Below are 13,205 nucleotides of genomic sequence, written 5' to 3'. Positions count from 1 at the left end.
AAATAATCGGAAACTGATAACACTTGACATATTTTTGTTACAACACGACAACAGCTCTGTCTCTCTATTAATTTTCTACATTTGTCGAGCTTTATATTCGTTTTTAAGGGGGCAGCTGATGCTTTGTAAAAATCTGTATAAATCGTTTCGTCCTGAGATATGTTTATCTATTTATCTATTTATTCTGTGTATATATATCGTTCGGTATATATTTATTTATTCTTTCCGTCAACGCGTTAACTGCGTAAGCGCAAGATTAAATTATTTAGATTCGTTTCAATTGTACTCTACATTGCGATAATTTACAAGTATCCGGGTAGTTGTGCACGACGCACGATGGCGATACAGACGTTTTCAGCATTATTTTTTCATAGCTAGCATTAAATGGTGGCAGTGAATGGCCACACGTTGCATTTCGTTTATATGATTATAATTACGAAATTTAGTACTGCTGAACATTGAATTTAGTACCGTTGCATTTGTCGAAATAAATTCTCCCGCAGATCGGAATAAATTTCGCAGACGTCGTCCCTGAGGCGTCAAGGAGGTTAATTATAAAATAACCAATGATAATTTAACAACTGTAACAAATATCGTTGCGAAGCTCAGAGAACAGAAAATCCAATCGCATGTCGCACGTATTCTAGCTGTATGTTAACGACACGCTCAAAAGATTAATTTCACACGCTTAGACAGATTTAATTTCTCTCGGTTGTTAAAGAAACAACTGCAACATTACGAAAGCTCATAATATAAGAATACAGACTTCAATTTAAGATAACTCTAGAATATACAGATATGGACAGCCACAAACTTACATCGAATTTCCAATTGGTTTTCGAAACATTGGCGATATTTAATTTTACTTTTCCCCCTTACTACGTACGATATAAAAACGTCATTCTGTGAAGAATGACGGATTCAGGACTGCGAGGGTAGAAGCTTCACGTTTAAAATCTGGATGTTGTTAAATATTGTGAATTTTTCGAAACATTGGTAATTTAGTGCAAGCTTGCGGCCGTCGTCGTTGTGCGTCTTTGAGATCGAGTCTTTCTCGCCAAGAAACAGAAGGAGAAGTCACGAGAAGACCGCATCGCATGGTTTCCGCTCTCGAATTTCCAGACAGTCCATTTCTCTCACAGTTTTACTCGCTCTCCCCACGTAGATTAAATACTGTCCAGGCAGTATCTCGCGAAAGGTAAATGCAGTCTCGTCGTTCCTCCGAAATCAAGCTGTCCTGTAAAGGAGAACAACCGGCGCAGAACGCGAATAAAGTTACCGATTATTCAGCCGGCGCGATAACGTTCTCTCTCTCTCTCTCTCTCTCTACGGCCAAACGGCGAAGTTTCTCCGATTCCCGCCGCGAAACCGGCCGCGCGAAACGGCTGTCTCGACGAAAATCGATATCGAATTCCAAACAGGAGTGCCTATACGCAGACGACGCGAATAAGCTGGCAATGAAACGTGCACTTGGCAAATTTTTCACGAGATGTTCCGCGAGTGGATGACTAGAAAAAGTGACTAGAATCAAATTTTTCGAGTTATATATTTCGAAAAAAAGAAGGGGAAAAAAATGGTTTTTCCCGTAAAGTGGCTTTACACTTTGAAGCTCCAAACATTCGGAATGTCGTTCGATGATGCTTTCGACAACTTGTTCGATCGAACAGATCGGTGATGTTCTGAAGAGAAAATCCAGAGATTCACAGTGAAATTAACTGTTGCAAGTATTTGTTGTAGAATGTTCAAACGTTTGTATTTTACAAAATAGGTTTACAGAATTTGTCGTTATTAATGCTAATTTTATCAACGTATGTATTTATTGTTCTTTTCTGATAATTTTCTGAAATACTCGGTACAATCCATAGATCCAACGTCGGGTGTAGTTTCTACTCCCTTGACAATGTCGATGAAAGAAGTGCGTACTAAATATTTTTATAACAACTGTATTTCATAAAAGTTGTCAATTACATTCGTATGTTCCCTTGTCAATATTCCCCTTACCTTTGCCGATTGTCACCTCTTCACCTTTCAACACTTAATTGTGTCGTGCAATATTGAATCCGTCATCTTGAATTCTGAATTCTTAGTGTCTTTGATATCTTTAACGATTTCTGACGAATCTAACGAACAGTTTTAAGCAGTTCTCAACGATTCATTGTCAGCGATCGCGAGATTAGTTCCTCTATTATTGACTTGCAGAAAGTTTCCAGGAAATTTCGAATCCTCGCCACATTTTAGCCTCTGGCGCACTGGGAGATCGGCGTTTCATGACGTCTCGTTTGAATAATCGGATCTGTCCGTGGTATCGTCGCCAGTTCTCTTCTTTTTCTCCCAGCGTAAATAACCCGCGTCGGCGATTCTCCGCGGATCTTGCGACGCGCGGGGAACGGGCGAAAGTCGAGGCCGCGCGCATTAACATTTAATCGGCAAAGTATACCCAGGCGTAATTTCGCATTGGCGGCCAGCGTTTCCGACCTCCCGGCTTTTCGATTGAATTGCAAATCTTTGCCGTGGCCACGCGGCGGGAACCAAAATGGCGGCAGAAACTTATCGCGAGCCTCGCGTCGCGTCGGTTAAGAAGCGAGACAGCACGAGCGGTCGTGGTTTACTCGAGTGACGAACGAACGTGAAACAGAAACGTCGTGAAGAGAGAAAGAGAGATAGAGAGAGATAGAGAGAGAGAGAGGAACGAGATATCGCGAAAGTTTCCTATGAAAATCGAACAAACATCGACAATTTTCTGCCGCAAATTTCGACGGATGGCTTTGTGTGAACGGGAAACGATATCGAGAACCGATACACCTCGTCCTCTCGCGGGTTCGAGCATAAATTTCAGATGCTCTAACTATTCGCCGGAAAAATAAAAAAAAAAAAGAAAAATAAAAAAAAAAAGGAAGAAAGGAAGAAAAAGGACAGCGACAGGAAGAGGTGAATATTTCATTGGAAACTCCGCGAGAGAATCACCGAGAGAGAAACAGAGAGGCAGAGAGACTTAGATTTTCTTTTCCCCTGTTTAAGGACGATTTACAATTAAATGAAAATTTTAGACTCCCCTCCCCCCACCTCCCACGGTTTGTGGGTGTCCCGGATCGTTTGCAGGGGTTCCAGAGCAGCGTATTGTTAAGGATAAGCCGATCTTCTCGATATTCAATTTATACGCCGCAATGCGTATGATCGATGCGCAGCGTCGATGCAATTCCCAACGAATCTGCATACCTGGCTGTATTCCTGGCTTCGAATTTCGATGTATTCATCGAACGTTGGGATCGACGATGAGTATTGAATCGTCATCGTACGCCGCTGTATTTGTACCATAGTTATCCAGTTTGCTATATATGTATATATATATATATACGTATATGTCGGATGTGCGAAACGATTTTCGTATTTTTGCTGCGATTCAACGATCGCCGCGATTATTTTGTTTCTTCGTTATTTACTATTGGCAAATAATTAACGGGCGATGACACGACTGGAAGAAGAGTAGCGGCATCAATCCTTTTTTTCGTTTCATTTAGAAAAATTTTTATTCTGGTATATTTTTCTGGTCCATGCCTTGTCACGTAGAGATAACAGGACGATGCGAATTGTAACACGAATTTTACACCACGTATGAAGATTTTGTTATATATTGTAATGTTAAGGCAATGTTCGGTTTTTCACAATGTTGCGTTAACGTTGAATTATTGTATTCACGTGATGTGTTCAGTGTGTTATATTCGCAGCAGGGGAGAGAAAGAATTGCAGTTGAAACGGAATTTTTTTTATTAGGAAATGTTTAGATAACATATGTTTGATTCGCAGAAGCGAGAAATGAGAATTTGTTACCGTGAAAGTCGAAAAAGAACCAGTTGAGGCTTCTCGATAATTTCAAGTTGTATGTTATGTGTCACGTGTCGTGATACTAAAGGATCACTCAATTTGTTGAACAAAAATTTTATCTATACGTGTAGTCGGTCAAAAAATTCTACTTAACGTTTATCAAAATTTCAAATATTCGAAGTTGTTTATTAAAATCACATCAGTCTTGAACTGCTGACAATGTCTCTTGCGATTATTTAAAATAACATACAAATTAATCGAACGTGATCTCGCGAAAATCTGTACAGTAACATTTAATTTATCGTAATGACATTTTAATGTATCTATGGTTTTCACGATGAGCATATGTAATTAACCTTCATAGATCCCATTCGATCTGAATCGCTGTGAATTTCAAATTATTTTCGAGAAAAAAAAAAAAGAAAAAGAAAGAAACAAATCGACCGTTATGCAAAGAGCCGAAACACGAATCCTCGAAGTTTAAAATCTGAAAGAGCGGAGGGCAGCCGCAACAAAGTTATTGATAACACCGGTGCTATTCGCTGGAAGTTGGAGTAAGAGAAGGACGGAGGATAATCATGCAAAAACCGTCGTTCGGCGGTACGTAACCGCGTTTAATCGGAGAGCGAATGACAAGGAAGCGGTCTTCCACGGTCTGGGAGGGAAACTGGCTCCGGGGGAAGATGGAAAAGTGGCTGCAGGGCCAGAGGGGAAGAAATAATCTTTTAAGGCAGCCGAAGAAGTTGCCGCAGTTATAAACAGAAATTTAGATCCAGTTGCCAAAGTAAACACCGGAACCTTGGTAGTTTGGTGCTTCTTCTCCTCTCGTTCTATTCTCGAGCGCTTGATCCTCTGTACTCTCTGCTCCTCGCTTCTTCTGCTTTACCACACGCAAACACAGACACATACACACACACAGTCCTTCTCCGCTTTCGTCTGCCTGCCTTCCTCTTAGCGAAGAAGAACTTCCTCTCGTGTCGCGCGTTCTTCCGAACGTAGAACTTTTCACTTAGCTCCCTTCGTCGATAAAAACTTGCCTGATCTAATAACTGGCGACACCGGTGATTCTGTCAGCTCTTCTTCCGCCCCTCCTATCCCCGTTTTACCCTCTCCATCGCCAGGTTACCCCGATTCTTCATTCCCTTTCAACGTATTCCGATCGAACTTCTGCTTACGATCTAAAGACCGGATCCGAGGAACACACCATCCACTCCGCGAACACGATCCCCGCGTGGAGTCGAGTGACACAGGTACACACCGGGGAAAGAGGGAGGGAAAGTTTTGTTCCGAGGCGAGTTTGCGTTTACACGCGAGGAATTTGAAAATCGCGTCGAACGAGTTTGAGAAAATTCTTCGGCTGCGTGTGTGAATCGCTCGCGTCCTCCTCGAGCGTTCGATCCTTGAACCACTGAAAAATTGACCAATCGACCAGTTTGATTTTTCTCGAATAGTTTCTCGGATTTTAGAGTGTTTCGAGGGATCTTGATGATTTTTGTGAAACGTGCGAACGAAAGTTTGTGCCCTTTGTTGTGTTACAAACTCTTCCCTGATCGTTGCATTCTAATTTCTCCAAGTTTTGTGTTCCGGTGTTAAAGATCAATGCAATATTTTGGTTTCAACGATTTCTTTCGGTATTGGGATTATGAAAGAAAGTTTCGAGAATTCGTTTCGGAATTCAAAGAATATAAAATTTTAGTTCTTGATACGTTACATAGAATAAGCATCAATAATGATATTCAAAGTAATAATTTTAATTAAACGAGAATGTATAATAATTGGAAGGATCACGCGAATAATAGTTTCTTCTAAACGCGAATTACGAGCCTGAGTGTTTAAGGAAGTATTTGAGTCAAACTTTGACCAATAAATGTAATAAATCTAACCTAAATCATTTTCAAAAGAATAGAGTATGTTTTGTAAATACGACGAGACTTATATTATCAACTTTCCACGTCCAAAATTTAAATATTGTAGGTGTTCCTTTGCAAAATTCTGTATTAAATCAACTTATTTGACACAAAATTATTATTGCCTTAATTACAAGTATTACATCAGTATATATAAATTGTTATATATATTAACGTTTATAAGTATTATCATTATATATTAGAATTTTGCCGGATCGAGCCCGACTGAATTTTAACGAAACAGAAACGGAATGACGAATCGTGTGTTTGCACGCGTAAAATCTCAGAGAAACGCCTCGGGATAGGAGGATCTCGCCTAAAACGCGAATTACGAACCCGCGAATATTTAACGAATTCCACGAATCTTAGATAGGTTTCGCTGTATTTAAGCGACTTTCGTGAAACGGGGAATAGCCGGGGCAGATGTATATCTTGGGGATAGAAACTTCTCGGCCGCTGGTGGCCAAGTCCAAAGTTATTCCCGTGCTTTGAAGAGCGTTTCAACAGTTTGGTCCGGTGCCGGATAGAACACAGCCGCCACACTTTCGCGTATCACGCGAATAGTTCGCTAGACTTACCGCCTGTTACACGGCACGTTAGAGAAGGAGTATCACCCTCCTCGTAGGGACCCGCTGTTCCGTTCACTATCCTGCCCCACTGATCCAAGATGGTCGGCTGTTCCGGCGGCACTGTAACAGAAGAAAAGTTTTGCAGTCAGAAGGACGAGCCAGTTTCTTCTTTTCTTTCTTTTTTTTTTTTTTTGCAGCGTTCAGAAAGTGCGAATGAAAACTTTTTGAAAATTGTCACGTTGCTGTCGTACGGATGATTTACATAATTAATGCGGAAAAGTTTCAAGGAGCCAAAGATAAAAATTGGTACACTGGCGTGAGTTAAATACGAGGAACGAGAGAGTAAGAAATGAATACTGTTACAAGTTGCTCCGATTGAAACGGATGATCAAATCGAGCTAGGTTACTGTGTTATCAAACTTTGGAACTATATTTTTGTTATAATAGTATATTAGTGTTAATAGTAGATTCACGAGAAGTTGCATGTTTCTCATTTACTTCGTCGCGAGTAATGATATTGTAGGTACAGTAAATATTGTATATTGTGGAGAAATATCGAGAGACGTTTCCACCTACAAATAAATATGAGTTTAAGAAACGGTATTCGCAAAGGACCAAGATGTTGGTGTAGAGATTACAAAGACGTCAAAGCAATAAATTACAAACGTTTGCTCTGTAACCTACGATACATTATTTTCAAACTTTTCCAATTCTTTTGCAATATCAGTCGTTTCAAAAATGCAAATCACATCACCTAATCGTAAATATTTCTTTAATTCTCTCTAGTACGAACCCACAAAAATTCCTGCCGTACTTTCAGCAATTCAGACGAATTGAATTCAAATGAATTTGCTCGGTATGCAAATGTCGGCAATCCGATCGGAGAAAAAGACAACCCTGTACGTACGAGGGCTTAAACAACGACGGATACCTACTAAAAAAAAAAGAGGTAAAAGTTTCAATAAATTTGATTACACGCAAGAGACCCAGATTTGCTAAGACGAGAGGAGTGGCGCGGCCAGAGAGATTCTTCAAACGGAATTCCGTTGTAACTGTCGTTCCAGCGTGTTGCATCGGCTGGCGCGTACGTATGATCGTTTGCGGATTAAGCGCGACGATATTTTCTGCCGTGGAATATTCGTTCCCCCCTCCGGATCCGAGTCGGATAAACCAGCCTCGGATATTTCCCTCGTTTTTTCGTTATTTTGGAAGGTTGGCTGCATACGTCCAACGTAGCTATTCGATGCTTTATCAGCGAGGTTACGACCAGCCGCGCCCACGTTTATTCCTCCTCCTATGGTTTTCTGTCTGCCTTACCGCTATCACCCTATTTAGCCGATGCGTCGTTTTGTCCGCCGGTACCTTTTACCACTGTATGTCGAGCAAGCCGCCATATTCGAAACGCTCTGGAACAGTCGTTAACTGGCCGAAATGAATTTCGATCACTTGCAGAACGCCAAGGATCCTCACCGTGCTAGCGGAACGTGATTTCTGTATAACTGGAGTCGCAAATTATTAATACATTGTATATACAGTGTGTCATGTAACTGGTGGTACAAGCGGAAAGGTGGTGATTTTACATGAAAAACTGAATAAAAAATGTGGAATAAAATTGTTTCATACGAAGCTTTGTTTCATACGAGAAAAATGGCTTTGAATGTTTATCGAGTACGCGTGCACCTGATCGAGATTCAACTCAATTATTGGAAGACATTCCTCTTGAAATTCGAAGAAATTTAATTTACCAACAAAATGGAGCACCATGGCATTTCAGTCGTGAAGTGAGAAATTTTTTTAAACGAAAACTACCAATATTGGATCGTCCGGAATGGAAGAACACGTTGGCCACCACGATCTCCGGATCACCGCTGGATTTTTACTTATGGGGTCATGTTAAATCTATGGTGTATTCTAGCGACATAGCGAACGTTGAACGATTAAAAGAAAAAGTTATTAGAGCGTTTGCAACGTTGAAACTGCAAAATAACACATCAGGAAATGTTCGTAGAAATTTAATAAGAAGAGCACGGTTATGCATGCAAGAACGTGGACATCACTTCCAACAATTAAAAAAAAAAATTGGTGAAAAGTAGACGTTCTATGCCCTCGCGTACGTATCATTGGGAATGTTTACAAATGTTAGTAGAGATAATAACGAAATCCGTTGAGTTGAATCTTGATCAAGTGCACGCGCACTCGATAAACTTTCAAAGCCATTTTTCTCGTATGAAACAAAGCTTCGTATAAAAAAATTTTATTCTATCCTTTTCATTCAGTTTTTCATGTAGAATCGCCACGATTCCCGATTGTAGTGCCACCAGTTACATGACACCCTGTATATATCGATGCTATCCACTGCGTGACAAAAATCTTTTTCGCTTAGAATTTTGTTTTCGTTCGACGTCAATAATAATAAAAACGAGAAGGAAGGGAGAGAAGAATATCATAGTGGATGGCAGAGCGACGATCGTTTTGGATTTCGACATAACGGTGTTACTGTTTTCGCGATCGATCCCAAGATCGCAGGGCCACTCAAAAAATTGCTTTAAGCGGATATGGGAACGGTTATTCGATTCTGCAATGTCGCGACAGAGAGGAAGAGAGAGAAAGAGAGAGAAAGAGAGAGAGAGAGAGAGAGAGTGAGAGAGAAAACTACGCGGAACGATCGAGCCTCGTCGTAAACTGCGCCAAATCCGAAATAACGTTACGGTTCTTGCCGAGCGAGCCCGGCCGAGATATATTCGCCTAAGCTCCTTCCGCGCTCGTTTTGCACCGTCACACCGCCCCCGCGTCGTAAATTCCGATCGGAAAAACTGCAAATTAAAATGAAAGTTACTGGCGCCCGGCGTTCTTAACGTTCTATAAAGACCGTGCTATAACTTCCGGGTAGTAATTTCTGTCCCGGGGATTTTGTCCGCGTCGAGTTCCATTAGAAATTCATCCGAATCCGTTTTTTTTTTTTGGTCACGGAAGGAACAACTTCCGAATTATGAATTCGTGAAACGTGAGATGATAGAAGCACCGAATATATGCGTGTATCGTTAAATTTACAATGTCAATTGGTAAAAAATTGTACAGTACCGTAATAGCCTCGTCGATTATCAGTTGTCGGAGAATAACAAATTTTATTAATGTACATCTTCTGATTCAGAAAGAGTAGAGCGGCACGAATCGTCGAGAAGCAGATAAATAGTTCTCAAATATTTTTCGCTGACAATATTTCGAAATGAAAGGTTCTGATTTTGAGAATTTTCGGCGAGCGTGACTTTTACCTTTGTATTCTAATTTTTTTGAAGCCGAAATGCTGGTTGCCACGCTGGTTTCAAAATTTCATTTCGATCGCTGCAAAAGAGCGAAGCCCGTCCGAAAAGAAAAATTTCTACCTGGCTTTTAATATAAATGGATGTAGCGTGCTATTTTTTTTTTTTTTTTCGGTGTCCTTTAATCATTTATGAGCAGACTGTTTTAGATTTTTACGAGCAGAATTGAAAAAGGATTTATGGGAACTAGTTTCGTGTGCTATTATAAGTATACATTGTATATTTTATATGTTTCTATATACCTTTATGCGTTTTCTGTCGATGTGCATGTTGTCGAATTTTTTAAAAGTGCATAAAAAACCGTGGTGCATTTAATTTGTATTGAAAATTCAGTTTTGAAAGCTAAAAATAGATTTTTCAACTTGAGACCGTTGCATTTCCAGAATTCCTGAATCTTTGATGTAAATGGAAACAAAATGTAATCAATAGAAATTTTTTTTGTTTTAAATATTTCATTGAACATCGAAATATCTGTTTGATTTCTTTATAATATGAAGGAAAATGCTGAAACTACTGAAAACAAATTTTTCACTTGGAATTTTCGGGATGTCTTCTTTTCCGAGACAATTTTTTTTACACGTAAATTATTTTACCTAACAAAAACAATTCGTTTGAAAAATTCTTCAATTTCAGAATTGATAATTCTTACAAATTTAAAAAGAAGAGAAAAAAAAAAAAAATGAATAAGATCGCAAGCAAATTGTTTCGATTAAATACACGATGTTTCAAAGAAACTACGTGTTATTAAAATTTCATTTGAAACAAAGCAACGTTATTTTCAATATCCATAGTATACTTAAGCATTAAAATCAGAAACCTCGCAACTCTCTCGAAGGCCGTTTTTTTTTCGCGTTCGAGAGAATTCGTAGAATTTTTATCGCCTCGATGTCCCGCACATTTTCGAGTCTATCGAATTTCAAACCCGCCAAAACCCCAGCTCGCCATTTTCAATTTTAATCTTCCGAGATTTTAACCTCGATCTCGATCGAAAATCGTGGAAATCGTCGCGATTTAGGTTACAGAACGTGAAAATACGCGCCTGGTTCTTTGAAACGTTATATCGAAACATTCCTGACGTGCACAGATCTAACAGTCGCGTAATTTTCAAATATCCACGAAAATTAGAAACCTCGTAACTCTCTTTTTTTTTCTCTTTCTTTTTTCACACGAGAACTCGCCGGATTTTTATCGCTTTCACGTCCAACGCGCTCTCGAATCCATCCAATTTCGAATCAATTGATTGAAGTCCCAGCTCCTCGTCACTTTCAATTTTCATCTTTGATCTCGCCGCGATCGAAAATCGCCGTAATCGTCGCGAGTAGACGCGGTAATACTTGGGCGAGATGTTTCGAAATATGTGGAATTCCGCTTAGCAATCGATGTTTGATCAAACGCCGCGGGAGATTCGGTAAAATTCAGTTTTCTTGAAAGCCCGCATCGAAAAACTCGCTTTCCCAATGACCGCAACGAAATTTTCTCTCCGGGCTTTGACTCGGGACCCACGCGGCCATCACTTCTCGCGTGTAAACTATTCACAAGAATTTATGGTCGCTTTTCAATCGATAATTACCGATACCGAGCTCTGTTCGCTGTTGGTCCTGGCAATCGATTGATTGATCACGATTTCGTCCTTGGCACGCGGATATCGAATTCCGAGTAATCCGACGTTCGATACGTCGGGATCGAGATTGTCTATGGAAAATAAAAGTTTTCAGGTATCTTTGTGAATCCACCGATCGACGAACAATGTATGTGTGCAGTTTCGTGTATTTTTTGTGTGTGTGTGTGTATGCGCGCGCGCGCTCAGAGAAGGTGCCTACTTTTGATACAAAGACGAATGCACCGAGAGAGAAGGAGGATTACCGTGAAGGATTACGTAACAGGATTTACGAGAGAAATTAAGATTGATCTCCGGTCCAATTAACTGATTCAATCGTATGCCTCATCCGATTAGCGATATGAGTGGGATTAAACGTTGCTTAAGAATTACAGAGATGGATCCTCTCGGTTCTTTTTCGAAATTAGATAGGCGCCGGATCTAGGCTCTGCTCAGCCCTGTTCGCGTCTCTCGATTAATCCGTTGCTTTATTAATTTTTTTCTGGGAAATCGTTTCGAAGAGTCGCCGAAAATGTGGAGGACCTTTCGTTCTTCTTTTATTAGTAAGCGGTTTGGTGTAATACTTCAGAAATTATCTTGTTGTATTTGATCGCGTGCCACGGTTACCGTCTCGAAGAAAATTAATATTGGTACGTATTCACGAGAACCGGGCATTATCGAAATAAACTTTCACTCGAATGAAATTTTTATTTCATCCGTTTAGTCGCTTTATTTTATTTCGGGTAATAATCAGTTGATCGACAATGTATTTGTAAAGTAAATTATTTTATCTGTTTTTGTCACGCGACTTTATCAGGAGAATGATTTCCCTTCGTACATCTGTGTAAAATAAATATCATTTCTTATATATTTGTGCTATTGTTTGCACGATCTTATTAAAATAGATCCGCCTGGGATAAATTTATTTCTCATCGCGGTTTAATCACTCGCGTTAGTTTCATTTCAGACAAAAAAAGTTCCATGGAACGCATTACGAACGAAAGTCAACGCATAAAGTCAGCAACCAAGTAGATTTTCGAAATCGTTTCTCTCTCTCGAGCGAGAAATTTCCCTCTGTATTTTCCGCTGATTCTTTTTTTTTCCACGAGGAATCATCCTCCCTTCCCTCGGTCGAATTCGCCGAATTACCGGACACCCTGTATAACGAGCGAATTTCTCACGTGGAAATATAGAAACGTGCATACACGTGTATATACTCGCGATGTTTAAAATTGAACAACATTCGAAGTAGGTACGGAAACTACGCGCGCGCCGCCGCTAAATTGCTCGACAGCTTGCAACACACACACACACACACACGAAGAGAGGGAGAGAGGGAGAGAATTGGATGACCATCGCTGGTAACGGTGGATACGCGTAAAGCGGAGGCGGCCTCAGATATATGCGCAGCTACGCTACATAGGGGTGCCTATTTTCCAGCCAGCCCTGAAATTATCGGCGCGGTCTGAGCGAGGTCCATTGATTACCACTGGTAATTGCCATTACAACCTCCATCTACCGCCTCCACCCCTTTGCTCGCCTCCAGTACTCGACCCGCCTCGATCTCTTCCAACCGTTCTCCACCCGCCTGAACGTCTGAATATTCTCTGTATCGGCATTGAATGTCAACCGGTTTATCGAGTGCGCTGCCTTGCCGCCGCGCGTACACCCGACCACCCTCGCTTCATTTCGCTTAAACTGCTTAAACCATCGCCTATGATCCCGCACGCTGTCGACTGTGTTTAAGCAGTTTCCGCGGTCGTTCGCGGAGGGGAGAAACCGCGATTCTTCTCCCGCCTTGGCTCGCCGCGCTAGCCCTTATGCTAGTTTTATTCAGATGGATTCGACTGGAGAATTTTATCAGTTTATTTTTGGAAACCACTTTTGGACACCTCACTTGGTGTCTCGGATAATTGACATTTCAAAATTTATTTCTTAACAACGCAATTAGATACGATGTTTTTTCTTACTTATTTCAGCGTGCAGCTTC

At 40.6% G+C, this 13,205-nt stretch overlaps 1 protein-coding gene across 1 annotated transcript in view; it reads right to left on the bottom strand.

Annotated features, from left to right (window-relative positions):
• The window catches only part of LOC122527486 (neural cell adhesion molecule 2-like), a 154,885-nt gene that overhangs the window by 95,431 nt on the left and 46,249 nt on the right, over window positions 1–13,205 (bottom strand). The window contains exon 3 of the mRNA XM_043651725.1: window positions 6,308–6,418. Coding sequence (XP_043507660.1) covers window positions 6,308–6,418 — 111 coding nt within the window. The remainder of the gene's footprint in view (window positions 1–6,307; window positions 6,419–13,205) is intronic.

This window comes from Frieseomelitta varia, unplaced genomic scaffold, assembly GCF_011392965.1.
Source record: "Frieseomelitta varia isolate USP_RPSP 00005682 unplaced genomic scaffold, Fvar_1.2 scaffold_221, whole genome shotgun sequence".
NCBI lineage: Eukaryota > Metazoa > Arthropoda > Insecta > Hymenoptera > Apidae > Frieseomelitta > Frieseomelitta varia.
This window is presented reverse-complemented; position numbering and strand designations above follow the sequence as displayed.